The 27,739-nt window shown below is 55.9% G+C and overlaps 1 protein-coding gene across 4 annotated transcripts; it reads right to left on the bottom strand.

Moving 5' to 3' along the window:
* Positions 1-1,085: 1,085 nt before the first annotated feature.
* JUP (junction plakoglobin) lies at positions 1,086-27,739 on the bottom strand. Of its 4 annotated transcripts, none has more exons than XM_082678287.1 (15): positions 27,614-27,739; positions 16,676-16,891; positions 13,131-13,387; positions 12,655-12,893; positions 11,358-11,559; positions 10,426-10,570; positions 10,196-10,299; positions 8,155-8,493; positions 6,382-6,537; positions 6,052-6,171; positions 3,450-3,600; positions 3,220-3,341; positions 2,633-2,672; positions 2,202-2,367; positions 1,086-1,873 (listed from the first exon to the last, which is right to left on the bottom strand). In XM_082678287.1, the coding sequence occupies exons 2-14, from the start codon at positions 16,881-16,883 to the stop codon at positions 2,216-2,218; spliced, it is 2,235 nt and encodes a 744-aa protein (XP_082534413.1). In that variant the 5' UTR covers positions 16,884-16,891; positions 27,614-27,739; the 3' UTR covers positions 1,086-1,873; positions 2,202-2,215. The 4 variants fall into 4 exon arrangements, with proteins under 4 accessions (XP_082534413.1, XP_082534414.1, XP_082534416.1 ...); XM_082678288.1 differs by having other exon boundaries at positions 27,530-27,675; XM_082678290.1 differs by lacking the exon at positions 27,614-27,739 and adding an exon at positions 26,956-27,043 and having other exon boundaries at positions 16,676-16,888.

Genomic DNA, 27,739 nt, shown 5'->3' with positions numbered 1-27,739 from the left:
CAGAGTACAGAAAGCGCATTGTTAAGAGACCTTCTCGTGGGAATTCCCTGGCAGTGCAGTGGTTAAGACTGTGCACTTTCACTGCCAAGGGCCCGGGTTCAATCCCTGGTCAGGGAACTAAGGTCCCACAAGCCGCGAGAACTGGCCAAAAAAAAAAAAAAGACCTTCTCATGATCTCTGAAAATTCTGTTCTCCCCTCCCATTCCACGGCCCCTCTCAGCAGAGCTCTCCTCAGCATCTCATCACCTCTCCCCTGCACCTTTCAGCTGCCGCCTTACTGGGCTCCCTGCCCTGCCCCCAACACCAGACCTGTGCCACTGCTCCTCCAAGAACAAGGCCATGACCTCCCTCCACGGCCCGAGCTCCAGGCAGGTATAGAGATGAGGCAACGGATCTGGTGAGAGCAGGCCCGCAGGGGCCACATGTTCCAGGCTTGGCATGTGTGTTATACTCAGCCCTCCCCAGGAAGGAGAATCTGGGGACGTGGGCGGGGGACCGTCACATAAGCTGACAGTGGCACCGTGATGGGTGAAATGAGAGCAGAGGGAACAGCATGGACAATGATCAGGAGGCAAGAAACAGCGCGGAGGACGTTGGCTGAAGGGACGGAGGGGAGGGGTGCAGGGGCGGGGGCGGGCCCACCACACACCGACCAATAAGGGGCCGGGACTCCAAGCTACAGGCCACGGCGGGGCGGGGGGGTGGGGTGGGGGTGGGGTAGTGTTCTGCCCTGGAGAGATGGGCCAATGTTCATTAAGGCTGGACGGGGGCAGAGCAGGCTGGAAGTTGAGAGGCCGGCAAGGAGGCTGACCGCTGAAGAGATAAGTACGGCCTGGTGTGCCCAAAAGGGGGGACTCACCCCCAGTCATCTCTTCACCCCTCCTAGCCTCCCAAGGTTCCAAGTTGTGTGTATTAAATTAAATCAACTCCAGCTCCTGGACGGCTCCTTTCCCCCCCGCTCCCCCGCACCTTGCCTTCTCCACACACAAGGCAGCCGTGGACGCTCGGGACCCAGCCGAGGAGGCATCAGGCTGCTAACGGAGCCCCGCCCCCCCCACCCCTCTCCCCCAAACAGCCTCCACCAGATCTGTGCCTTAGTTTTATTTTCTTTGCTTTGGTCTATACAAAAAAACCAATAACCAAAAACATAAAGCGATAATAATAAAATTTTCTACTGGGACCTTCCCCAGCCCCCCACACCCGTGTGCAGGAGGTGGTGGGGGGAGTCTGAAACAGGAAGGGGAAGAGAAAGCCCCTCACCGCACACCAGAGGGGTCAGCCAAGAGCACTTTTCCGGGGGTCAGCTAGGGCAGTTGTGTGGGCGGGACAGGTGCAAGGGAGCTGCTAACCCTGGGAGGGGCCAAAGCCAACTGTGCATCCTGGGGAGGGAGCAGGCCATGTCCTGGCGCAGGGGAGGCACTCTCCGCATCTCCGCCCCATCCCCCTGGTCAGAGGATCCCTGAACTTTTCAAGATAAGCTTTGGATTCTGGGCCTTTGGGCCTTGAACCTGGGGCCTGGAGACCCCAGGGGCTCAGTACAGTTGGTGAAGTTCAGTGACCAAATCGGAGCCAGCCGGAGAAGGAACCACGGCCCTATGGAGACGGGAAGCCCAGGAGGAGGGGGGACAGAGTGGGGGCCTCAAGTCTAAAGCTTTAGTGCCAGGGCCTCGGGGGTGGGAGGGGGTGTCGGGCCCTGGACCCACAGCCCAGAACAGGAAAGCAAGAGCAGATCGCCATCCCGAGAAAGACCCTACAGAGGACCTCTGAAGGCGCAGGGTTCAGCAGGAAGTTGCAGCCCTCCTGCCCAGGCTCAGGCACTTGGCTATCTCGCCCCAACGCCTGCGAGGAGAGCCTCTCAGATGGGGAACCGCACCTGGAGGGAGGGGCAGACACAGAGGGGTCAGGCCAGCCCTGTGGCCCGTAGGAGTTCGTGCATAACCCGGCCACCATGGTAGAAGGGGCAGGACTCCTCGCCTCAAGCAAAGATAACAGAATGAGGCAGGCGAGGCACACCTTCCCTGGGGGAGCTCAGCACCGAGAGACCCCACACTTGTTCCCCCCAGAAAGGAGCCAGGGTTTCAGGGGAAACCTGAGAGGGCCTCCATGAGAAGGAGGTTCTGAAGGGAAGGGAAAGCCCCAGCCTCAGCAGCCCATAGCGGGAAAGGAGAGCTGCAAAGCAGGGCGGGGAGGGGTCGCCATACTAGGGTCCAGGCAGCTAGGCCAGCATGTGGTCCGCAGTGGGGTAGGGGGGCCTGAGGCCGTCGCTGTAGGTGTCAATGGGATAGTCCCCATCCATGTCCATGTGCATCTCCAGGGGGTCCAGGGGCACGTCACTCGAGTACATGGGGCGGTAGGTGGCATCCATGTCTGGGGAGGAGAAGGGAGCTCCGTCCAGGGTCTCAGGTTACCCTGCGTGGGGGTCTGGACAGCCCTCAGCCACACACTTTCTACCTCTGCCCGCCCCCAGTGGGTCCGCCCCCTTCCCCAGACTCTCACATCAGGGACCCGGACAGAAGTGCATGTGGACACGACAGTGGCTGTCACTGGTCCTTTGGCCCTGGGGTCACAAAGTTGCCCCCTTGCTCACACCCACACACGCACCCCCTCTGCCCTGGGCTCTGCACACACTTACCATCTGCGTAGGGTTCATTAATGGGGATCATGCTCTGGGCCTGAGGATGGAGACAAAGAGAAACATTGTGGGAGGGGAAGGGTGGAAAATGTAGGCTCCAGGCTGGGGGCAAAGACCCCTTGAAGGAACAGAGGATGAGATAGGGTTACACAGAGCTCTGATGAACTCCTCTCCTCAGGCACCTCCCCAGGGTGGAGGGTCCCACCATTCATGCTAGGAGGCACCCTCAGAACTAGAGCAGGGAGGGGAGTAGAGGGGAGAGGACTAGAGAATGGGTGCCAGGAGCTGCCCCACCCAGGATCAGGGCAGCCTCCAGCCTATACGGCACCTTTGTGCAAGTTAGAGAAAGGCACCCCTGCCCCAACACTTCAGATTAGTTTGGACAAAATAAAAGTGCCATTTTGTAGGTCAAAAACAGTAGACGGTTCAACCCACTACTTCCATCTGCTGGGGATTGTCATAAATGATCCAATTATAAAATAAAAATCTATGAAGTTGACAGGATGGTAGAGGCCTCCCTAAGTGCAATCCTTGTGCAGTACACAACTTGCACAACCAGACACTGCAGCCCAACCCGGGATACTCACAGCCTCCCAGGCTGCAGGGTCGTGCTTGAAGAGGGAGTTGGTGAGCTCCACAGACACACGCTTTCGGTAATCTGGGTTCTTGTCCTCGGAGATGCGGAACAAGACAGCAGCAGCGTAGGTGGCTGAGCAGAGAAAAGGACGGGCCGCGTCAGGTGCCTGCCTCCACCCAGGCTGGAGGAACAAGGCCCAGCTTCCCCCCTCGACCCCTCGCCCCCAGCCCAGCCCCTCACCGGTGCCCTCATTGTGGGAGTGCAGTAGCTCCATGAGTGGGGCTGAGGCCCCCTCAGCATCAATGACGTCGGCCGCCTCCTTGTCCTGGGCCAGCTCGCACAGCACCCCAGCGGCCACACGCTGGATGTTCTCCACTGAGGAGTACAGGAGCTGGGGAGAGGGGGCGTGGGGTGGGCGTGAGGCAGGCGGGCATGAGGCACCTCACCGCCCTGACCATCTCTGCCTCCGTTTTTTGGATTTAACCCAAGTCCATAGTAGAAAGCATGAAAAGTGTAAGAAAAGTAAAAAGAAATGGAAAAGCACGCTGGACACAATCCCCCACCCAGACACAGCTTCTTTGCATTGGATTTTTATCATAGTCATATACATATATTTGATTCCTGTTTTTTTATCAAACATTGTAGCATAAAGCATTTTCCCACATTATTCAATAACTTTTCTTTAAAAATCTATGAGTTCACGGGAATTCCCTGGCGGTCCAGTGGTTAGGACTCTGCACTTTCACTACCGAGGGCGTGAGTTCAATCCCTGGTCAGAGAACAAATCAGAAGCAGCACAGAGCAGCCAAAAAAAATCTACGCGCACGTATTGATACTCAAGAGAGAAAGAGACAGAGACTTGGATGGACCTAGAGACTGTCATACGGAGTGAAGTAAGTCAGAAAGAGAAAAACAAATATCGTATATTAACTATTAATATTTGTGGAATCTCAAAAAATGGTACAGATGAATCAGTTTGCAAGGCAGAAATAGAGACACAGATATAGAGAACAAAAGTAAGGACACCAAGGGGGGAAAGCAGGGGGAGTGGGGGTGGTGGTGGTGGGATGAACTGGGAGATTGGGATTGACATGTATACAATGATGTGTATAAAGTAGATAACTAACAAGAACCTGCTGTATAGGGGTTTCCCTGGCGGTGCCAGTAGTTAAGAATCCGCCTGCCAATGCAGGGGACACGGGTTCGAGTCCTGGGCCAGGAAGATCCTACATGCCGCGGAGCAACTAAGCCCGTGTGCCGAAACTACTGAGCCTGCGCTCTAGAGCCCGTGAGCCACAACTACTGAAGCCCAAGCACCTAGAGCCCGTGCTCCACAACAAGAGAAGCCACTGCAATGAGAAGCAGGCGCACCGCAACGAAGAGCAGCCCCTGCTCGTCGCAACCAGAGAAAGCCCGCGCGCGGCAACAAAGACCCAACTCAGCCAAAAATAATACATAAATTAATTTTTTAAAAAAGAACCTGCTGTATAAAAAATTAAATTTTAAAAAAAAGAGAGAGAGAGAGAAAGAGAATGCTACAAAGCAAAACAACAACAAAAAGTAAAAAAACCTCATCAATCGCAAGTGGAGGTAGCTACCGGCACCAATTCCTTACTCTGAACGTTAATAATTAAAGGAAAGAAATTTCAAAAACTAAAAGTTCTTCTTCGACACCATTGTCTATGACCACATGATATAATGGACCATTCTTTTTTTAACCATTCTCTTATCATTGGACAGTCGGTTAATTTTCAATTATTAGTAGTAACACTGCAATTGTCAGCTCTGTGCATACACCTATGCCATGTGTTCAATTACATTATGCTATTTCATAAAGACAGAGTCCCAGACCTGTACTACTTGGCTGTCTATACATATTTCAAAACTGCTTTCTGGAAAGGTTCTACCACCTTATCTTCCCACCAGCAGGGTCTAAGACTGCCCATTTGATCACATCTTCATCAGCACAAAGCACTCCATTTTTTTTTTTTTTTGCGGTACGCGGGCCTCTCACTGCTGTGGCCTCTCCCGTTGCAGAGCACAGGCTCCAGACGCGCAGGCTCAGTGGCCATGGCTCACGGGCCCAGCCGCTCCGCGGCATGTGGGATCTTCCCGGACCGGGGCACAAACCCATGTCCCCTGCATCGGCAGGCGGACTCTCAACAACTGCGCCACCAGGGAAGCCCAAGCACTCTCAGTTTTTTCTTTGCCAATTTGATAGTGGAAAATGGGCTCTCACTGCAGGGTAATCTTCATTTCTTTAAACTCCTGGGGTTGAGCATTGCTTTTTGTTTTTTGGTTTTTTTAATATTTCTTTATTTATTTGGTGCGCTGGGTCTTAGTTGCGGTACGCGGGGTCTTTAGTTGTGGCATGTGAACTCTTAGGTGTGGGATTGAATCCGGGTCCCCTGCATTTGGAGTGCGGAGTCTTAGCCATTGGACCACTAGGGAAGTCCCGAGCATTGTCTGTTTATGAGCCAGCTGGGAATTGCATGTGCCTCTTTTTATATAACTACTGGGGTCTAGTATTAACGAGCTCTTTTTATATGAAAGATATTAAACTCTTGCCTGTTGTAATGCTTGCAAATATGTTCTCAGTTTGCTGTTTACTTTTCAATGCTTTTAGGTTTTGTCGGACATTAAAACATAGTTTTTATTTTCATTTGCTGGCGTTTGCTAAGTGGTCACTCCTGGTACGGCCACTTCTCTCCAAACTCCTCCAAAGACCTCTTGATGCCTGGCCCAGACCCCCTCAAACCCATGGCTGGCAACCTTCCCCTTTCAGCAGTGGGCAGAAGCAGGGGTTGGGGGAACCTCTCCTGCCCACCTGCCCCAGACTCACCTGCACAAACAGGGGGATGGTGTTGAGTCGGAAGATCTCCATGCGGTTCATGGGATCCCGGGCGAGGATGTGCAGGGCTCCGGTGCAGCCTTCCACGATCTCCTCCATCCTCACGCCGTCCTGTACAAGAGAGAGCCGTTGGGGCATAGCAACAGGTAGCCCTTGGGAGTGGTCACACGCCCCCAGGACGCTGGCAAACCTCACTGGTCCTTGGAGTTGGCATCAACTGCAACTCGCCTCCCTATTTACACACTCGCGTGCGCACACGTTCACACAGAGGACACTCTGACTCCCCGGGTAGAGGGTCACAGGCCCCTGCAGCTCACTTACCGTGTAGGGCTGCTGTGTGCCTGCAGCCATGTGGCGCTGGGCATCCTGGTGGGCCTTGACCAGCAGCTGGACGAGGCGGGGAATGACCGCTGCCTCCTGCAGTGGGGCATGGTTGGCTGGGCACAGGGCCAGATTCCTGATCAGGCCGATGGTTGCCTGGCAAGAAAAGGGACACTCATCAAGGGCATTTCCTGGGCATCACTTCTCCAGCATCATCTCCTCCTTCCCCTCTCATCTCTTCTGCCCCCCAGGCCAGCCACAGACATGCTGGAAGATCTCCAGAGAATGAGATCACCCCCAGCCCATGCCCCGTATTCCACACAATCTGTGGGTCCCCATGTCTAACTCTTAGAGCCCCTGCTAAAATGATACCCCATTCCAGAATATTCCATCAGCCCCCAGGCCCTGACACTGCCCCCTGTCCCCTCTCTCTTACCTCCCACTCACAGACAACATAGTCTTGCTTTTCTGATAGTTCCCAAACCCTGATTATAAGGGAGAGGGGGTCCTCACTAGGGGTGACCCCGAAGCCTCCTGCTTTGGTGACGCTCACACTGTAATCAACCCCCGGCAGGCGGCTCTGGGAAGAGGTCTCTGCCCCAGGGTCCTCCCACTCCCAGGAGCCATTCTGGCCTCCCAGGGCTCCTTGGGGAGCAATTTATCATCTTATTTGATCCTCAAAACAAGAAACCAGGAGGGCAGGGATGAAAATCACGGGGGAGATGAGGACAGGGTGGATGACCTGCCAAGGTCACTTGTCAACTTAGCTGCTGGGTCAGGGTGCAAACCCTCCGCCCACCTCGAGCTTGTGCTGCAGACCAAGACCAAGGAGGGGAGGGACCGCGTGCTGCCCTTTCTTTAAAATACGATATATATAATCACTTAAGAGTCATTCTCATCTGGACTGTTCTATTGTTGAAAACGTAGGCAACAGGAGCCCCTGCCAGCCGGCTCCCGCGCCCTTTGACAAGACCCCAGTCTACGGCGGCTTCCCTCACTCTCTAGCACCAGGTGTCACACACACCGGTAGCTCTGCCCTGGCTCACCCTCACCTCCCCTGCCTGTGACAGCGAACTGATACACATCTCTCCTCTACCCAGGCAGCCCCCCGAGAAGAAGGCTCCACCCTGGCTCCCGGTAGCAGACACCCAGTGTCCCCAGAATCCTCTCTACCCTTCGTCTTTTTCGCAACCCTCCTGAGTTTGAGCAGGACACATAAAACAGTGCTAACATCCTTGCATCCAGATGTGGCCAAATGACCAGGTTCCAGAGTATGGGCTGAAGTGCTGTGTCCCACTTTCTGGTCGCTGCTAGCCCTCCCTACTTCTCCAGGGCTAAAAGGCACCTATGGGGATGATATAGTCCAACTGTTCGTGTGAGGACAGCCCACCCTCATGACCAGACCCTCTGGCATGAGGAATGTGCTCCATGGACCACCAATATCACCTGGGGGCTTGTTAGAAATGCAGACTCTCAGGCCCACCCCAGGCCCACCGAATCAGAGCCTGCAGTTGAATGAGACCGCCCAGGGCATTCCTGTGCATATTAAACTTTGAAGCTCTATTCTAGGAGATGGCTGAGCTACGAGATAGAAGGAGTCTGGGTCTCAGGAGGTCTAACCCGGAACATGAGAGAGGAGTAAACGTTTGTCTTATCGGAGCCACTGTATTTCAGGCTTCTTTGTTACCGCAGCTTTGCCTGAACCCATACAGCGCCTAATCTGGTCTTCAGAGCTCCTCCCCTCGCTGGACCCCACCGTGCAGTGGGCGGTACCTTGACCAGCGGCCACTGGTTGGGCTGGTTGAGCAGCTTGACGATGGCCGGGATGCCGTAGTTGAGGCGCACGGAGTTCTGAGCCATCTCGGCCTCGGGGTGGCGGCTGGTGAGGTGGCGCAGGGCACAGATGGCGGGCTCTGTGATGTCATCCTTGTCACCGGCACACAGGATGGCGTGGATGAGCGCCTCCACGCCGCTGTTCTGCGTCACCAGCGTCTTGTTCTTGCTGTTGTTGCAGGTCAGGTTGGACAGAGTACCCGTGGCACAGGTGAGGACGTTGACGTCGTCCACGCTCAGCTGGTTCACCAGAATCTTCAGCACGCTCTCCAGGCCCTCCTGGGGTCGGGGGAGGCAGAGTGAGGGAGATTCCCAAACGCAGGGTCTTCCCAAGTGTACCCGGGAGAACAGATGGCCTACGGAGGTCTCCAGCCCACTCAGCTCATACTCGATGGGCCCTGCCTGTGTGTGTTCATCCCCGTGATCCCGCCAAAACCCGTGAGAAGGTAGTCACGGGGCAGCTGAGGTCCAGAGAGGTTGAGGGCCTTGCCCACAGACCCACAGCTAGTGAGCCGGATCTGAACTCAGGCCTGTCTGTAAGCTCCACGCTCTTTCCTTCCACCCGCTCCTGTCCTCAGACCCAACAGAGCTCTACTCAGGCCGAGGGAGGCCCCTAGGCCAGAAAGAAAGTGTTGAGGAGGTCCATGCTTCCATGGCCCAGCTGACCCACTTTTACACGCTTCTCCCCTCTCTGGGCCTTAAGCTGCTGCCCATTCTGTGGTCCCCAGGCCAAATCTGCTTTCAGGAAACACCCCTAACCCAGGAGCCTCATTCTCCCAAGGGGAGCCATGTGGGCCGTGATGGAACAGGAAGAGCCCAGGATCTGGGGACAGACAGTCCTGAGTTCAAATCCCAGCTCTGCTGTCTGTGACCAAGGGCCGTTCCTTAACTCCCTGAGCCTCTCTTTTTTTTTTTTTCTATTTTTCTGTGAAAACTTTCTTTTTCTTTAAATTTTTTATTTTATATTGGAGTATAGTTGATTTACAGTGTTGTGTTAGTTTCAGGTGTACAGCAAAGTCAGTTATACATATACATGTATCTATTCTTTTTCAGATTCTTTTCCCATTTAGGTTATTACAGAATACTGAGTAGAGTTCCCTGTGCTATACAGTAGGCCCTGTTGATTACCTATTTTAAATATAGCAGTGTGTACATGTTAATACCAAATTCCCAGTTTGTCCCTTCCCCCCGGTAACCATAAATTTGTTCTTTAAGTCTGTGAGTCTGTTTCTGTTTTATAAGTAAGTTCATTTGTATCATTTTTTTTTTAGCTTCCGCATATAAGCGACATCGTGTGATATTTGTCTTTCTCTGAATGACTTACTTCACTTGGTATGATAATCTCCAGGTCCATTTGTGTTGCTGCCAATGGCATTATTTCATTCTTTTTAATGGCTAAGTAATATTCCACTGTGTATCTGGACCACCTGAGCCTCTGTTTCTTCATCTAGGCCCCACACTCTACCTCCCAGTACTGAAAGGGGTAAAGGAGCCAATGTCCCCGGTGCCTAGTGGAGCCCAGCACGTGGCAGGTGCTCAACAAGCAGCCGATCGATGCAATTCTTAGCAGTGACAGTCAGGTTGGAAGAGGGACCAGAAGACTTGTCCTGAAACTGCATTTTTCCTTAAGCTGTTTTTAGGCACTGGCGACCCCCAAGCCGTCTCCTGCACACTACTGCTCCCCCCCGCCCAGGGTCTAGGTCAGAACTGTTCCTCTGACACCACCTGAACCTCAGCCAAGAAACGTCAGCCTCCTTCATCTAGTCCCCTTTCTGAATCCCTAACAGGGATTAGAGCCTTGAGCCTAAAGGGATGAGGGGTTACAGGGCACTTCCATCCCCAGCCACAGTGGAGCAAGATACAGAGGTCTCAGCCCTTCCCCAGCTCCTAAGGTCAGACTCCCAGACAGGAGGTTGGACATGGTAAGATGGAAGGACGAGGTGGCTGAAGAGGCAGACCCAGGCTCCACAACCTCCCTCACCTGCTTGGTGGCCACGTCCGAGAGGTTGCGCAGGGTCCAGAGGCAGTTCTGCACGAGGCGGGGGCTGTTGCTCGTCAGGTGTTTGCCCAGGGCCTGCATCCCACCTGGGGTGGGAGACAGGGGCACCTCAGCCACAGGGGAGCACCGCTGACTGAGCCTGGTCACTGGTCAGAGCCCCTACCCCCGCCTGCCCGGCCACATGGGCCACCCTCACCGGCCACAGTACTCACCAGCCTCCACGATAGCGGGCTTATTGCTGGGACACACGGACAGCACCTTGAGCACGCGGCTGGTGGTCCAGAGCAGCTTCTCGTAACTGTAGTTCCGCATGATGTGCACGAGAGCCTGGGGCCCTCCATTGGCCAGGATGATGAGCTGTGGAGGGAGGGGGGAAATGCGTGTGAGACAGATAGGGACCATGACAGGGAACAAAGAAGGAAGGGGGGTGACACAGCTGTTACTACTGTGCTTCATCTAAAACCTGAACAGCTTTTGTGACTATTAAATAAGCCAAAACGTTACAAAAAAAGGTAATTCACAATGCTGGAAAGGATGAGGTGAAACTACGAACGCACATTGCCACTGATGGCATTGCAATAATGCAATCCTTTTGGAAAGTACCTGGAATTCTGCGTAAAAGCTTAGAGATATTAAAAATCCTCAGCCCCACTGATGAAAAACTTTTCCTACTCTCTGGGAAAGGCTGTGTACTTGAATATGTTCATTACAGCATCGTGCGTTCATCAAGGTGGAAAATCGGGAGCAACCTAGATGCCCTCCCTCAGAATAAAGTCTGGGGCCTCCACTTAAGTGAAATGCTATTTGCTGTTATAGAGGGTGGTTTTGCGGACAGTCTAGCCAAAAAAGAAAAATTTAATATCACGCAGAAAACAGATGCAAAGTTGTAAATTGCTGTAAGTACAACTGTGTACAAATATGCCCACAGGAAAGCACTGGAGAAGCACACGGTCGTATGAGGATAATGAATTTCTTCTTTCCCTTGTCCTCAAAATATCCAGTAATATGGTGAAACATGTACATCTGTATACACATATATATTTAACCTAAATAGGGTAAGAAGGCAGTGTCCTGAAGCTGCCGCTGGACGGAGGGTGATGCCACGGGGGCTGCAGGTCTTGGTTGGGGGTGGGGTGCGGCCCACCTTGCTCTCCTGGTTGCCGTAGGCCAGGAGTTGCAGGCAGTCGGTGGTGATGGCCAGGAACTTGGGGTTGTTCTTGTTGAGCAGAGGCACCATCTTCTGCAGCCCGTCTGCCAGGCGCACCGCCATCTTGGCGCCCTCCTGGTACAGCAGCAGGTTGTGCAGCGTGGTGATGGCGTAGAAAAGGACCGACTCCACGGGGGAGCTGGGAGAGGGGCAAGGGGGTCACGTGAGTCAGGTCCCAGGTAAATGTGGGCCACCTCTCAGTACTGACACCCCAATGGTGTCCCTCGAGTCCAGCCCCACTTTTTTTTGGGGGGCCACACTGTGCGGCATGCAGGATCTTAGTTCCCTGACCAGGGATCAAACCCACGCCCCATGCAGTGGAAGCGCAGAGTCTTAACCACTGGACCGCCAGGGGAGTCCCCCAGCCCCATTTTTTTTTTTTTTTTTTTTTTGCGGTACGCAGGCCTCTCACTGTTGTGGCCTCTCCCATTGCGGAGCACAGGCTCCGGACGCGCAGGCTCAGCGGCCATGGCTCACGGGCCCAGCTGCTCCGCGGCATGTGGGATCTTCCCGGACCGGGGCATGAACCCGTGTCCCCTGCATCGGCAGGCAGACTCTCAACCACTGCGCCACCAGGGAAGCACCCCCCCCCAGCCCCATTTTTATGCACAAAGCACACAGCATCTCTCCTCTCTCCACTGGGACCAGGACTCCTCCTGCTTTATGCTCCCGGCTGGGTGCTAACGCACGGTTTGTCCCCTCGACACCTGTCCCTACTGAGTAACTGCCATGTGGAAGGCCTCGTACTAGAGAGGCCCTGCAAGGGACTCAGGGGAATAAGATCAGTATCTCCACCCTTAGGTAACTCGCAGCCTCATATGATGTAAGGAAAAAGGCCAATCAACACTGCAAGGCTGGGAAAGGTAAAGGTGGCAAAGGACTTCGCACATGCTGTTCCCTCTGCCTGTAATACTCTTCCCTTCATCTACACCAGCCAAACTCCACTCATCCGTCAACCCCCTGCCATTAGAGTGAACAGCTTCTTGGAGCTCCGCTGACCAATCTTGGACACACCTCTGCTCTCATCTATACTGTATCCTGATAACTAACCTGCGAGTTACATGCCTGTCTCCCCTGCTAGGCTGTGAGCAGCTGAGCACCAAGACTGGGTGTGGTTCTGCACCTGGCACATAGTAGGTGCTCAGTAAATGTATGGAAGCCCAGGGACGTGGGCAGGTTGGGGAGTCCAAGGGAGGGGAAGCCCCAGGCTCCCGCGGTGGGTAGGGGTCGGTACCTGAGCATGCGGACCAGGGCAGGGATGCCACCCGACTTGAAGATGGCAAGCAGCCCCTCGCGGTGGTGGGAGAGGTTGTGAAGGATGCTGGTGGTACAGCGGGCTGTGTCCAGGTCGCTGGTGTTCTGCATGGCGCGCACGACGGCTGCTACCAGCTGGGGCGAGCCCATCAGCGCCCGCCGAGATGCCTCCTTCTTCGACAGCTGGTTCACGATCATGGCCGCCTTGGTCACCACCACCTGGGGGGAGGGGGAGGACAGGAGGATCTGAGCAGATGGGCCAGGCTGGTTGCCACTGTGAGAAGGAAGGGCCAGGAGACCCCTCCACAAAGCTCAGACAGACCCGGGTCAGACTCTTCCCACTGATGGGGCTTTGGGTCAATGACCTCCCTCCACCCCAGGTAGGGCCCTCTCCTGCAGACACCTGACCTCTCCCTTCCCTGCCCCACCTCCACCCCAGCCAGACCCCTCACAGACCGGGTCCTCATCGTTGAGCAGCTTGGTGAGCTCAGGAAGGGCCCGGGTGGCCAGCTCGGCGTCGTCCTGGTAGTTGATGAGATGCACGATGGCCGACTTCAGGAGCTGGGACGGCTCGGCCAGCCGCTGCAGGTTGGTGGTCTGTCCCTCCACCTGGGTGGCCAGCAGGCAGCTGTCCTCTCTTGTCACACCAGGACATATGGCCTCCCGCACCCGCTGGGCTCTGCCTGTCGTGGACATCTGGTAATCCAGGTCACCTGGGGGCCAACAGGCAGGGACTGAGCTGCAGGATGCAGGCAGGGGGACACTGGGGAGCAGGCATCCCATCTGGGTCCTCTGGACCGCCTCCCAGACCACCACTCATAGTTCTACCTTTAACCAGTGACCTTGAGGAGGGCATCATCACCTCAGTTACATCATCTGTAAAATGGGGCACCACCTGTTCTGTCCGTCGCAGGGAATTCTTACAAGAATTAAATGAGATAATAGTTGTGAATTGGGACCTCCCTGGTGGTCCAGTGGTAAAGAATCCTCCTTACAATGCAGGGGATGCGGGTTTGATCCCTGGTCAGGGAACTAAGATCTCACATGCCGCGGGGCAACGAAGCTCATGTGCCACAACTACTGAGCTCACGCACCTCAACTAGAGCCCACGTGCCACAAACTACAGAGCCCTCGTGCTCTGGAACCCACGTGCCACTACAATGCCCACACGTCCTGGAGCCTGCGCACCACAACTAGAAAACAGAAAATCCACATGCCACAACTAGAGAGAAGGCTGTACACCACAATGGAGAGTCCACGTGCCGCAGCTAAGACCCGACGCAGCTAAAAACAAATAAAATAAATAATAAATAAATCTTAAAAAAAAAAGTTGTGAATTGCTCTTAAAAGAAAGGATGACGAGGTACTTCCCTGGTGGCACAGTGGTTGAGAGTCCGCCTGCCGATACAGGGGACACGGGTTCGTGCCCCGGTCCGGGAGGATCCCATATGCCGCGGAGCAGCTGGGCCCGTGAGCCATGGCCGCTGAGCCTGCGCGTCCGGAGCCTGTGCTCCGCAACGGGAGAGGCCACAACAGTGAGAGGCCCGCGTACAGCAAAAAAAAAAAAAAAAAAAAGAAAGGATGGGGGCTTCCCTGGTGGCGCAGTGGTTGAGAATCTGCCTGCCAATGCAGGGGACACGGGTTCGAGCCCTGGTCTGGGAAGATCCCACATACCACGGAGCAACTGCGCCCGTGAGGCACAACTACTGACCCTGCGCGTCTGGAGCTTGTGCTCCGCAACAGTGAGAGGTCCGTGCACCATGATGAAGAGTGGACCCCGCTCGCTGCAACTAGAGGAAGCCCTCGCACAGAAACGAAGACCCAACACAGCCAAAAATAAATTAATTAATTAATTTAAAAAAAGAAAGGATGCATGTGCCTGGCACATATTGCTAAAAAAAAGTTCAGAGATTATTATTATTAAAAGGAATAGCTAACATCTTTTGAGTACAGGCACATCTTGGAGATACTGCGGTTTCATTTCCAGACCACTGCAATGAAGTGAATATTGCAATAAAGTAAGTCATGAATTTTTTGGTTTCCCAGTGCATATAAAAGTTATGTTTACACTGTATGTAGTGTATTAAGTGTGCAATAGCATTATGTCTAAAAAATGTACATATCTCAATTTTAAAATACTGCCCAAAAATGCTAACCGTCATCTGCGTCTTCAGCAAGTCATAGTAGTAATATCAAAGATCACTGATCATACATCACTATGACAAATAGAATAGTCATGAAAATGTTTGAAATATTGCAAGAATTACTAAAATGTGACACAGAGACATGAAGTGAGCAAACGCTGTTGCAGAAATGACACCGATTGACTTGCTCCATGCAGAGTTACCACAAAACTTCAATTTGTAAAAAACGCAGTATCTGCGAAGTGTAATAAAGTGCAGTGCAATAAAACGAGGAGTGCCTGTACTTATTATGTGCTTAGCAGTGCATTAAGTGCTTTCCTTATACTTTTCTCATTTAATCTTACAACAATCCTAGAGCGTAAGGACTATTATTATCTCCACTTTATAGATGGGAAAACTGAGACACAGAGAGGTTATAAGAACCCAAGCTGGGATCTGAACTCAGACAGCCTGACTCCAGAATCCAACCCCGACTCTATGCCCCTCCCTTCACCACCAGGTAGGGGTAGGATGAGACAACCTCGGTCTATTTTCAACCCTGAAATCTCACGGTTCTAATTATACCCTCATCCTCCCCAAAGGAGACAACTCTCCCATTATACGGGCAGGCAAATAGAGGCCCAGAGGGCCACCCGGTAGAATACAGCAGATCAGAGGGAAAGTCCAGACTGTGGGTTTCAGCAAGCAAGAGGGGGGCTCTCAGCTCAGAGTCCAGGCTCCACCCCCTGGCGGGTCTGGGAGTCCCACAAACAGGTGCCCCGGCTTCCCAGGCAGCCCTGCCCTGGCAGGCAGCCCTGCCCTGGCAAGTGTCCCAAAGCCCCGAAGAGAGGGAGGCAGAGGTTCCACCCTCCAGTCAGTCGGGAAGGAGAGACCATCCACGTGACTTTCCCGTCCGGATGCTGTACTTCAGCTACCAACACAATGCCTGGCCCTGCCAGGCTGAGAGGCCTCTGCCTGCCGTGTGGGAGGAGCTCCCCAGGGTGCAGAGGCTGAGCTCTGCCGTGGCCCAGGCTGCCAAAGCCTACCCAGCGCCCTCCCCACCTCCCATAGCTCTCCGGGCTGCAACACTCAGGGCCCTGGAGGTATCTGTGGACTACAGACAGGACTGGATACTCCTCTCCCCCAGAGAGGCAGGGCACCCTGGGCTGGTGGGGAAGGCTCTGCCTTCCCGGCATATTTGAGGCTCCTGGAGCAAGAGGACTGTGTCTTCCCCACAGTCCCTGAATTCCCTGAAGGCAGCAGTGATGCCTCCTCATCACACTGTAAGTTCACGGAAGGCAAAGACTGTGCCTCTGCCTTCAGACTGGTGGGCAGGGTCTACGCTTCCGCTCCGTACCAGAGGTTCATGGAAGAGGAATCTGCCTCCCTCCCAGATGAGGGCGCTCTGAAGTCGCTGTGCCTCCTCCCTCAGACTGGTAAGTCTAAGAACAGGAGCTGTGGGGCTTCCCTGGTGGCGCAGTGGTTGAGAATCCACCAGCCAGTGCAGGGAACATGGGTTCAAGCCTTAGTCTGGGAAGATCCCACATGCGTCGGAGCAACTAAGCCCACGTGCCACAACTACTGAAGCCTGCATGCCTAGAGCCCATGCTCCGCAACAAGAGAAGCCACCGCAATGAGAAGCCCGTGCACCGCAACTAGAGAAAGCCCGTGCGCAGCAACGAAGACCCAGTGCAGCCAAAAATAAATAGATAAATAAATTTATATATTAAAAAAAACAAACAAACAACCGTAGCTGTGCCTCCCTCCTCAGACCGGGAGCCCCCTAAAGTCTGCCTCCTCTGACCCTGACCTCCCTCCAGTGCCCAGCCTGGTTTTCGGCTGGAATAGTCCCATGGAAGAGTCCCCAGGGATCCTGACCTTGGCTCTGGGGCACCGCCTGGGTGTAGGTGGTGGTCTTCTTCAGCATGTACTGGCGCTCACAGGCCTCGTCATCCTCCGTGACGCCTTTGCTGCTGACCGAGGGCACGCAGGTATTGACCCCCGAGTGGATGCCCGAGTCGTAGGTGTACGTCTGTTGCCACTCCGTCACCTTGATGGGTTGTTCGATCAGGTTCATCACGTCCATGGTGGCTGCTGGGGACACAAAGGAGGGGCAGGAAATCAGCTGGCCGCAGTGAGGCATCCCATCAACAGGCCCAGTCCCCACCTTCAGCCTCTCCCCAGGCCCTGCCCATCACCCCTAACCCGCACCACAGCTGCAAGGCCGTCAGCAGGCTGTGGAGGAGGGTGGGAGACAGGAGAGACCAAGCCCAGGGGGGGACTGCCAGGATGGGACACCTGTCTGTGAGTCCTGGGCTTGCATCTCTGACCTCCAGCCCAGGGTGGGGCGAACCCAATAGCGGGAGGGGTATAAAGGGCCAGATGCCCCAACCCAGCCCTCAGCTCACTCACCTTGCTGTCCCAGCCCCAAACCCCCAGAACAGGAGAAGGCATTCAGGACCTTCAACAGCTTCTAGGGTCCCGCAGACCCACCCCCATCCACTGGGGCCCCCTGGGAAGCACTGTAGAGGTGAGGCAGCTACACCCCAGGCACTGGGCAGGAAACCGGGTGGGGCAGGGAAGCAGCCAGACAGGTTTGTCTGGGAAGCCTCAGAGACTCCAAGATCTCACTTTCCTGCAGATGGGGCAGGATCACGAGTGACCCCAGAGGCTCAGGCCCTAAGGACCCCATCTCTCCAGCACTCCAGCTTCTAGAAGCCTTTCCCGGAATTCTGAATCCCACCAACCAGTTCAAATCTCAGCCACATACTTCAGAGGCTCTGCTGAACCTCAGTCCTCATTTGTAAAATGGGGTAGCACCACCTCCCTCGTAGGCTGTTGTGAGGACCAGATTCGTAAAGGACCCAGCCTGGTGCCTGGCACACAGTAGGTGTTCAATGTTGGTGACCATGGCCAGATATCAGTATTGCTTCTCCCTCAGGGTGGGGCAGACTACTATTCAGAGACTTGGGGCCACTTGAGGCTCATGAATAGCTGGGCCTGACTCTACCAGGGAGGTGGTGACTCTCACTTGGTCTGTCCAGCTCCCGTCTCGGTGCTGACCTCCAGAGTCCAGCAGCTGGGAGGACGGGCAAGGGAGGCTGTGCCCCAGTGAGGGCCTTCCTGGTGTCCTTCAAGAAGGCTTCCCTGGTGGCGCAGTGGTTAAGAATCCGCCTGCCCATGCAGGGGCCACGGGTTCGAGCCCTGGTCCAGGAAGATCCCACATGCCGCGGAGCAACAAGGGCCATGCGCCACAACTACTGAGCCTGCGCTCTAGAGCCCCCAAGCCACAGCTACTGCGCCCGCGTGCCGCAACTACTGAAGCCCGCGCACCTAGGGCCTGTGCTCCGCAACAAGAGAAGCCACTGCAATGAGAAGCCCGCGCACCACAACAAAGAGTAGCCCCCCCTCACCGTAACTAGAGAAAGCCTGCGCACAGCAACGAAGACCCAACATAGCCAAAAATTTAAAAAACAAATAAAATAAATAAATTTTAAAAGGTCACCATCCTCACAAGTGGGTTTCGAAGCACATGCTCTGCTCCCGCATTTACAGATGGGGAAACTGAGGCTCCACCCAGTAAGGAGGCATAGCAGAGAAATGACAGAGCCAGGCCCAGGCCCAGGTGTGAGTGACACCCGAGTCTGTGGCCTGTGCACACCCAGTGTGGCCTCAGATGGCAAGTAGACCCCAGGCTGGTCCACCCGTGAGGCTGGGCAGCAGTACCCAGCACCTCAAACCCACTGTCCCATTGTGTTGGGAGACCAGTTAAGGACGAGGCTGGAGTGGCTGGTGAGCCTGGTCCCACCCCAGGAACAAAGATCACCAAGGATATGTCTTCTGGGATGGCCCCAGTGCTACCCTCCGGGAGGATGACAAAGATCCTTCATGTCACCCTGCCTTTTATGGCGACCCCAGCTCCCCGTCTGCTTGTGAGCACACCTGGAACCGGCAGAGGCAGGAGCCAGACCAGCTCCCCGCGGACTCCTTCCTCTCCTCCCATCACCCCGAGTGACTCAGAGTTTCAGGCTGATAAACAGAAGCGGGCTCGGTGCCTCCAGACGTGCCCAGCTGCTTTCCAGGCACCGGCCAAGTGTGGCTATTTCAGGGGAAGCCCTTCCCCCCCGCCCCCACCCTAACCACACACTGCCCGGCACTCCTGCCTTCCCTGGACACAGAGAATACAGGAGAGTTTGGGAGGAGAAAGCCTGTCGCAGAAGCCCCAGGGAGAAAATTCAGGCAGGAGGCCTTGGACATCCAAGCACTGGAGAAGGAAGATGAAACTGCATCAGTAAATACAGTTGCATTAACCCTGTAAAGGCCACTTTGCCGGGCAGAGGGCTGAGCCGACATCTGGACTCCGAGCCTCAGTCAGATTCGCTTAGGACAAACTGGACATCTCCAGCCCTATCAGTAAAAACACGCAACCCGCGCCAGAAAAAGCTGCTCCCCAGTAGAGACCACCGCCTACCCTGATGCTTCTGAGCCAAGTAAGAGGGATACAGGCCTTGGCCAGAACCTCAGGGACAATCCCCTCACCAGCCCCATATCCAAAGGGACCACCGAGGTCAAGGCTGGCCATAGGAGGGGCATTTCCTCAGCAGGCCCCTCACCAACCCCCGCCAGCCCAGGCCTGGAGCCAAAAGAAGTTGAGGGCTGGACAGCTGCCCAGGGCGAGACAGAGCCCTCAGAGGTCACAGGATCCATGGCGGAGGGGAGGCGGGGGTGGGGGGAAAGCCTTAACTAGCAAATGAATCTCATGCTTCCCTAGAAGCAACCCTGGCCGGCATTTTATTATTCCCAGTTTCTAGGTGAGGAAACAAGCTCCAGGCTGAAAAACAGTGGCGCTCTGCTCAAATCCAGATCTGCCTCACTGCCAACCAGCCTCCAGCCCACCAAGGAGAGAATGCCAGACACCCTGCTGCAGAAGAGAGTGAGGGGCAGGGGGCAGGAGGGGCACAGGTGCAGCCGAGCACCTGCTGCTTGGCAATCAGGAGTCCCAGGTTCTAGTCCCACCTCTGCTGCAAACTTGCTGTGTGTCCTTGGGCAACAGCTTTCCCTCTCTGTGCTTCATCTTCAGAAAGGCTAGCCCAGGTGATCTCAGAGGAAAGTTGATATCTAAGATTCTAGGGATAAAGAGTCAGAATTCCCATGACAGACCAGAAAAGGCTGAGGGTGGGCAGGGTCAGAGGTGGAAAGCAGTCCAGAAAGGACATGCACCAGAACTCTTCTTGAAGAAAGGATGCTGGTGGGAAGCCACTCCCGCCACAGGAAAGATATAAGTCAGACCTCAGGCAGGGCTGTCAAGCAGTCCCACCTTTCTCCCCACCTACTCCCCAGGAGAACCAGGGGAATTCTTTTTTTCTTTTTTAATATATTTATTTATTTATTTTTGGCTGTGTTGGGTCTTCGTTGACGCACACGGGCTTTCTCTAGTTGCGGCCAGCGGGGGCTACTCTTTGTTGCAGAGCACGGGCTCTAGGCACACAGGCTTCAGTAGTTGTGGCACATAGGCTTAGTTGCTCCGTGGCGTGTGGGATCTTCCCGGACCAGGGCTCGAACCTGTGTCCCCTGCACTAGCAGGCAGATTCTTAACCACTGCGCCGCCAGGGAAGCCCCAAGGGAATTCTTTCACAAGAAACAAAAGTGCTGTTTTTGCAGCTCCCAGGGTGGAGGAGGCCGCACCCGGTTTGGTCTTGTCCCTCTCCGCCCTGGACCTGGAGTGACACCCGCCACAATGCCCCTGGACAGAGCCAGGGTGGAAGGAGGCGAGACAGACGCGGGCCCTGCCCCTGCACCCTGGCGGGAGCCGGGCAGAGCCAAACACAGGGCGGGGCCCTGAGTTGAGTTGAATGGGCGCACTTTGTTTAGCAAGCAGTCTCTATTGCAGGAGGAAGAAGCCAGCTCAGAGATCACTGGGTGGGGTGGGGGACCTGGCAAGGGACAGGAAGAGAGAAGACAGGGGCCCTGAAGAGGGTGTGCGAAGGACCCTTCCCCCACTGGTCCACACTGGCCAGGAGTCTGCAAGCAAGGGGACTGCTTTGGGGCCTGCCCTGCCTGTCGCTCCTGCTTCCTCCTCCGCGTGGCCGACCCAGGGGGCTGGCAGCAAGCACCCTAAATCGAAGACTGTCCTGGCAGAGTGTGGCCCAGCTCTGACATTAAAAAGAACTCCCAGGAATTCCCAGGCAGTCCAGTGGTTAGGACTCCGTGCTTCCACTGCAGGGGGCACGGGTTCGATCCCTGGTCGGGGAACGAAGGTCCTGCATGCCATGCGTCACGGCCAAAAAAAAATTAAAGAGAAATAAAAAGAACCCCCACCAGAGCTGCATCAGGCTTCTTCGCCCTGCCAGTACCTGCCCCAGTGACGGGCTGGGCCGGGCTGCAGGACGCCAAGTGTCAATAAGACACGGGGAGACCAGGACAGGAAATGGGCTGCCTGAGAGGTGAGCTGGGACCCGGCTCAGAAACACTGCATCAGAGCAGTCAGGGCCCCCCAGAAGTTCCTTGGGCCAGAGGCCAGCACCCTGTGCAGACACGGATCACGGGCTCAGAAAATGACAGACGAAGGGGGCCATGGGCAGGGCGGGAGGGCATGGGGGTCAGGGGAAGGCTCCATCCAGCCCCCCGCGCTCACTGGCCGCGTGCCCTCGGGCGAATCACGCAACTTCCCGAAGCCTCATTCCGCCTCTGTAAAGTAGAGACAATCAAGACACTCCCTTCTTCAGACGGCTGTGTGTTGTGTGGATGGTACACAGCCATGACTGTGCAAGGCCTCTGTTGGTAGGAAAGGCCCAGGCAAGCGTCCTTCTACTAGGGAAGCACAGACATGGCAGAGGAGGAAGCCAGCAGAGATGGGCCTGGCAAGGTAGCCGGTAGCCAGCCTGCTTTGCGGGACCCAGTACTCAGGGCAAGACCCAGGCTTCCTTTCCCTGACCCCTCAGATGAAGGCTAGAAGGGGAGCTGCCTCCCGGCCCTGGGCCAGAGCCCCTGGGGTCGGGGGAGGTGTGGCCGGGGAGGATGAGTTATGTCCAGGTCCTGGGAGGGGAGGCCAGGTGGAGACATGGCGCTGCCCCTCTCCCCGGTCACACGTGCCGCCTTCTGCAGCTGGGGGCCTGCAGGCCAGTCAGGCCTGGACATTCCCCACATAGCAGCCCCAGGGGAGAGGCTGGGCTCCACAGTGTCGCCAGCCACCACCCTTCCCCACTCCGTCTCTGGCTCCAGAAGAGATCTGGCGAGCGGTCCCAAGCACAGACGGAAACAGACTCTACAAAAGTACAGAGACAGACAGGACTGCATCCCTTGAGAGCCCTGTCTCCCCCATCAGGCTGGGGCTTCCCATCTAGGCCTCTCCCCTCAGACGGGTGGCTCCAGGAGAAATGTCCACCACCCGCACACTAGATGTTCCTTAGCAGAGACTGTGGTCTCCCCCATCAGACTGGTCATTCCAAACGGGCAGGGACTGAAGCGGGTACCATGTGTGGCCAGGGTTCTGGGGACGGGAGAAGATACAGAAGCCCATCCTGAGCTTCCGGAGGAAACCCCTCACTTCCAGGCTGGAGGACAGCCTGAGCTGTGGCCCAGCACTGGCTGCGAGTGGAGGTTCAGGTCAGGCCGACCCAGCTGCTGTTTATTTTCTTCCTTCTGGGCTCCTGCCCAAAGCAAACAAACCAGGGTGGGAAAATGAAGGGGACTTGGAGGAGAGGGAAATGCCTAGCCAGGTGGCTGGACCCTGGGAACCTCCAGGCTCCCCTGGAGAGGGCTCCAGCTGGAGCGCCATTCCCTGCTGGGGACCCTGGGTGGGCAAAAATCCCAAACCGGCAGATGACCCTAAACCGGGACTCCTGGGAATGGAAAAACACTTTACCAGCCTCAGGAAACAACAGCTAAGGACTCACTTGGGTCGGTGACGTATCTCAATACCCAAGTGCCTGGTGTCCCCACCTGACCGCCCCCACCCAGGGGGGCTTGGGGAGCCCGTCCCCAGCTCATGTCCACTCCTCAGGGTGTGATTCCCCAGGGTTTCATTCTGCAAGGATCGCTGCCTGGCCCTCTCCTGGAAAAGCAGGGAAGACCCAACTCTTACTTCCCTGTTCAGCATTTGCTGGAGAAAACTAGGGTTCGGATAAAGATTTGGTTAAAATTTGTTATTGTATACAGAGCATAAGAGCATCCGAGAGCGAGGCTGAGATAACAGGAGGATGCTAAGAAAAGAGAAGGGAAGGAAATGTTCATGGTTAGATGCCTCAACAGGATTACGGGTGACTTTTTTTCTTCTCTTGGAAACTTTCCTAAACTTTCCAACTGTTTTGTAAAATGATCAGATGTTACTTTTTCAATCAAGTGGGAGCGGGAGTTGTGTAGTGAGTGCATCCTCCGCTCACCACAAAATAAGCAGTGTATTGATTGCCCAGCCCCGTCCCAATTCTCCCCTGTCCCTGCCACTCACCAGAGACAAGAATCCTCTGTCCCCACAGGGAGGAAAGACAGTCGACCTGTAACCCACACTCTGCAGGTCTTAGAAAGCTGAGCTTCCTGCCCTGAGGGCCCCCAAAGCCTGAGGGGCCAGGAGGCTGAGCAAAGGGGGAGTGGTCGGTGAGCTTTCTCTTCAGCCTAATCAAGGAAGCTGCTGGAAATCAGGACAGTCCACGCCCCCCAGACCTCCCCCAGATTCAACCACGTCCCTGGAGGCAGGCCTCAAGGTGTCTGCTTGCAGAGACACAAACCCTGATGACCTGCCCCAGTCACACTGCTGCTTCTCTTCATAGGGGTCACTGGGCCAGCGGCTCATGGCCACCTGCCTCTCACATGGCCAGGTCTCTCCTCCCAAAAGACACAAGACTAAGAGTTTCCCCAGGGACCCCAAAAGACCTCAGACTCGCCCCAAAGGGTAGTGATTCCTACCTGCCCTCTCTCCTGGGGCAGCCTGGCTCTCCCCCAGCTCACAGGGATGGGACCCTGCTTCATCCTCTTCCGAGAAGAGTCAACCCTGAGCCTCCACCAGGATCTCCCTCTTGCTCATCAACTCAAGATCTCATCTCTAACAGGCAGGAAGTCCTTCCTCCTGTCTAGCCTCCATTCCTTCCATAAGAGTCCCAATCGCTCTTGTGTCCTCAGGGCTGTTGGAAAACTGCAAGCCTGTCACCCTTTTCACAGCAATCACCCGGGACTAAGTTCATTCTCTTTCTTTCTTTGTCACATCAAGTCCCCTCAGCCTTCTCTTCTCCAGGATCAGTAACTCCCCATGCCTAGGGTCCCCTCCTGACCTCAAGGGATCTGGAAGCCCCGTGTCGATAGGCTCAGTACCCAGGCTGTACTGACACAGATAGAGGCCCCATTTCCCAGGCCCATTCCGGTGTCAGGTGCCCAGTAGGCAGACGTGCCAGCAGGTCTGAGGACAGTGACACCAGCCCCTCCCTCCAGGACCCAGGCCCTGCTGACCCCACCCCAATCACCAGAAAGGCCTCCTCAGCAGCAGAAAACCTACTCCCAGCCCCCAGGGCTCCCAGCTCCAGAGGACAGCCAGCTCCCCGCCCTAGACCAGCCTGGCAGTGCTGACTGGTAGAGTCCAGGCAGGACACTGGTCCGGTCCTAAATCTGACTCTCGTTTCTCTCCACTCCCCAGGGGACAGGCCCCCCTTTATCCTGGCCCAGCTCCAGCCCCCCGCAAAGCATACAACTCCCACTTCCTATACAGGGAGAAGTCCAGAACAGTCCACAGCTCGGCCCAGCTCAAGCCAGGAGGCGGCAGCAGCTTTGACCCCTGCCTTCCTCTCCCTGCCGAAACCTCCTCCACACATCCGCCACAGCCCCTGGCCTTGGGGAGACAGCCCCCTCCACCAGGAACCAAAAACCAACTCACGGGAGGGTCAGGGGTTTCAGAGGGCAGGAGGCTGGGACGTGAGTCACCCCTACCTGGCAAACCTAGCCCCGCCTTCACCAACCACACACACCACCCTGGACCCTTTGGAATTCTCTTCTCCCCAAACTCCTAAGCAGAGACTCTCAAAAAAGGGATGGCAGAAAAATTCCTCCCAGAGCCATGGTGGGGTGATACAGCAAGATGGGCCCTGGGCTTGGCGCCAAAGGACCCAAATGCCAGCCTTGGCCCTGCTTGGGTCTCACTGTGCAACCTTGGGCAAGTTACTTAACTCCCCTTCCTCACCTGTAGAATGGGGTAATGATACTTGCCTAGAGGGATGGTCATAAAGATTAAGTGAGAACAGTTAATGACAGTGCTTGGAATCTGTAAGTAGCCCCTTACCTTTTAAGTGACCATTTATCAAGTACTTATTCGGTAGTTGGTACTATTATTTCCATTTTGCCCAGGAGGTCACTGAAGCTCAGAGAGGTGAAGTGACTTGACCAAGGCCACGCAAGTAACGAGCGATAGAGCTGGGAATCAAACCTAGCTCAGTCCAAGCCTAAATCCCTATGCTCAGAACTGCCCCACTATAACATCTGTCCAAATAATAGCCCTTCTGTAGAGAAGTCAACTGCCCCATCTCATTCTAAGGTGGCTCTTTTCCACAAGCCCTCCCAGGCCAGGGAGAGACCCCCGTCACCTGTACCTGCCCAGTCAGTACCCCTTCTTTCCCATGCAATGCACTCTCAAAGCCTCATCTCTGGCAGCCCAAACAGAGATTCCAGAGGAAATGGGGTTGTAACTGGGGTGGGGTGGGACCGGGTGGAGGCATGGAGAGGGCTCATGTCACCCAAGTTGAGGCTTGATCTAGCAAGAAATGACCACTTGGATCCTACCTTTTTTTCCCCTCTCCCTCCAGTCCAGTAAGTAGCCAGTTTGCACCTCCTAACAATACTTCCTCAGTATTATCTTTTCATGGAAGCCAGGAAACAGATTAGCTAACCTAATCATTTAACCAGTGTAATTAACAATGCCTTCCCCTCCTCCACTTTGGCACAGAGAAGAGGGAAAACAGGTTATTTTGCCAAAACTCCTTGCCCTTGTGACACCCACTGGAGCAGAAGAGGTATGGGACTCCCCCTGACCCAGGCTCCCCCTGACCCAGGGCACTCCATGGGGTGGGTCTGACCTCCGCCCTCACTCTCCCATCTACCCCCCACGGTGGAGTTGTAGGGTGGTAAGGGTCTTCCCAAGTGAGTCAGGGCAAGCAACTCTGATCCCCCCAATCTTCCCTTCATCTCAGGAATGGAGAACCTGGCTGTTACATCCCCCCTTTCTGTTCCCCAAGGAGGCCAGGGAAGGCGCTCTCAGGAAATTGTTGGGGGGGAGTAGGGAGGGCAGCAACTAACGCAGCTCTGCCTGAAACCTTCCCCACTGAAGCCTTCCTCCAGTCCCACCTTCCCCATCGAAGTCTCTCCGGAAAGGGGGTGGGTGGGAAAAGGACTTCAAAAGCCTCCAGAAGGAATGCACCTTCAAAACCCAGAAATCAAATGGAAATCCAGCCCCATTGCTCCGCGCTCTTCGGACTCAATCCCCAGCCAGCTAAATAACGTGGGGGATGGGATAGAGGGGAAAAAAACACCAGAACAATCGCTCCCCCCACCCTCAGTCAGTTTGGCCCGGCCCGGCCCCACCCCCATTCCTGGGGAGGGGGGCAGAGCTCGGGAGAGAGCCTGTAGGGCAGACCTCCTGCGAGGGGGTGTGGTGGTCCCCGGAGACAGGAAGACAAGGAAGAAGCTGCTTCCCCTTTGGCCCGGCCCCCCACCCCGGCCCCCCCTCAGGCCCCAAGGGGCCCAGCAAACAGGATGGAGGTGGGGGCTGGGAGGACGGGGTCACAGCGCAGGCACTGCCCAGGTTCAGCCTGGCCGGCTGGGGGAGGGGGCTTTGCTCCGAGAAGGACCCCTAAAGCCTGCGGGAAGCCCCGGGCAAGGAGGCAGGAAAACCCCCAGAGAAAGCCGCCGTGAATACTCCTTCCTGGAAAGTTTGTTCGGGGTGATTTTTCCGCCAAGAAGAGGATAGAAAGGAAGGGTAGTCCTGTTCCCATATCAACACTCTGGAAGCCGCAGCTACTGGAAACTGGGCCGGTGAATTCTCCACCCGTGCACAACCCCTCCGCCCAGACCCCTATCTTGAGCCTCGGGTGCCAGACACCGGCTGGGCGCGGAGCCGGGCCCAGCACCAATCCCCCTGCCATCCCATCCCGCCTCCGCTGGCGGAGCCAGAGCCCGGCACCCACCCGAACGGAGCGGAGAGAGGCGCCGCAGGTACAGTCCCGACCAGGCTCGCAGAGCTGGAGGGCAGGGCCTCGGGACTCCGTGTGCTCACCTGCTCGGCAGGTGGGGCCCGCGTCTCTAGGAAAATGTGCGCTCAGCCCTCACAGTTGGGCAAGCCGGGCGTAGACAATAGGGCCCCACCCAGGCCTGGGGGAGTAGAGAGGGAGGGAAAGCGAGGATAACGCGTGGGGTGGGGTGACGGTGGCCCCAAAGAGACCAGCGGCAGCAAGTTTCGCAAACAGTAAATTCCTGATTACAGAGTGAGCGCTGGGACGCAGGCCGAGCAGGTTAAAGTCTCCCCCGCAAGAAGCAGGGCCAGAGTCAGGGACGCGGCGCCCAGCGAGCTCCGCGGGTCCCGGGGGAGGCGCGACCCGGAGGCACCTGCCCTGATCCCTCCCCACCTTTCTCAGACACCGGCTCTCGGAGCCCCCAGTCGCGCTCCGCGCGAACCTCGCGCCCACTTAGTCACCGCGCCCAGGACCCCAGGGCGCCCCCTGCCGCCCGTGCAGGGTGGCTCTCCCTGGCTCCCGCCCTCACCTGCCCGGGGACGGCGGGGATCGGCCTCTCGTCCGCTCGCCCCGCTTCCCTCGCCTCAGCGATACCTGCCCCGATCGTCCGCACCTGCGTTTGGAGCCTGGCCGGGCTGGGTAGGGGTCGGGCCGGGATGGGAGCCGGCGCGGGCTGCGAACTGAGCTTAGCGCACTCGGGCGGTGGCTGCTCCGGACTCTGGCCAAGGCAGCAACTCAG

This window comes from Grampus griseus (genome assembly GCF_964374135.1).
Source record: "Grampus griseus genome assembly, chromosome: 20".
Taxonomy (NCBI): domain Eukaryota; kingdom Metazoa; phylum Chordata; class Mammalia; order Artiodactyla; family Delphinidae; genus Grampus; species Grampus griseus.
Note: the sequence above shows the minus strand (reverse complement) of the source record. Positions and strands in the feature narration are given on the sequence as shown.

Coding starts and splice junctions, on each gene's coding strand:
- JUP (XM_082678287.1), bottom strand. CDS start 16,883: ATGGACGTGATGAACCTGATCGAACAACCCATCAAGGTGACGGAGTGG. Junction 8,494..10,195: donor CGGACGTGGCCACCAAGCAG/GTGAGGGAGGTT, acceptor CCCCGACCCCAG/GAGGGCCTGGAGAGCGTGCT. Junction 2,368..2,632: donor TAATGAACCCTACGCAGATG/GTAAGTGTGTGC, acceptor TCTCCTCCCCAG/ACATGGATGCCACCTACCGC.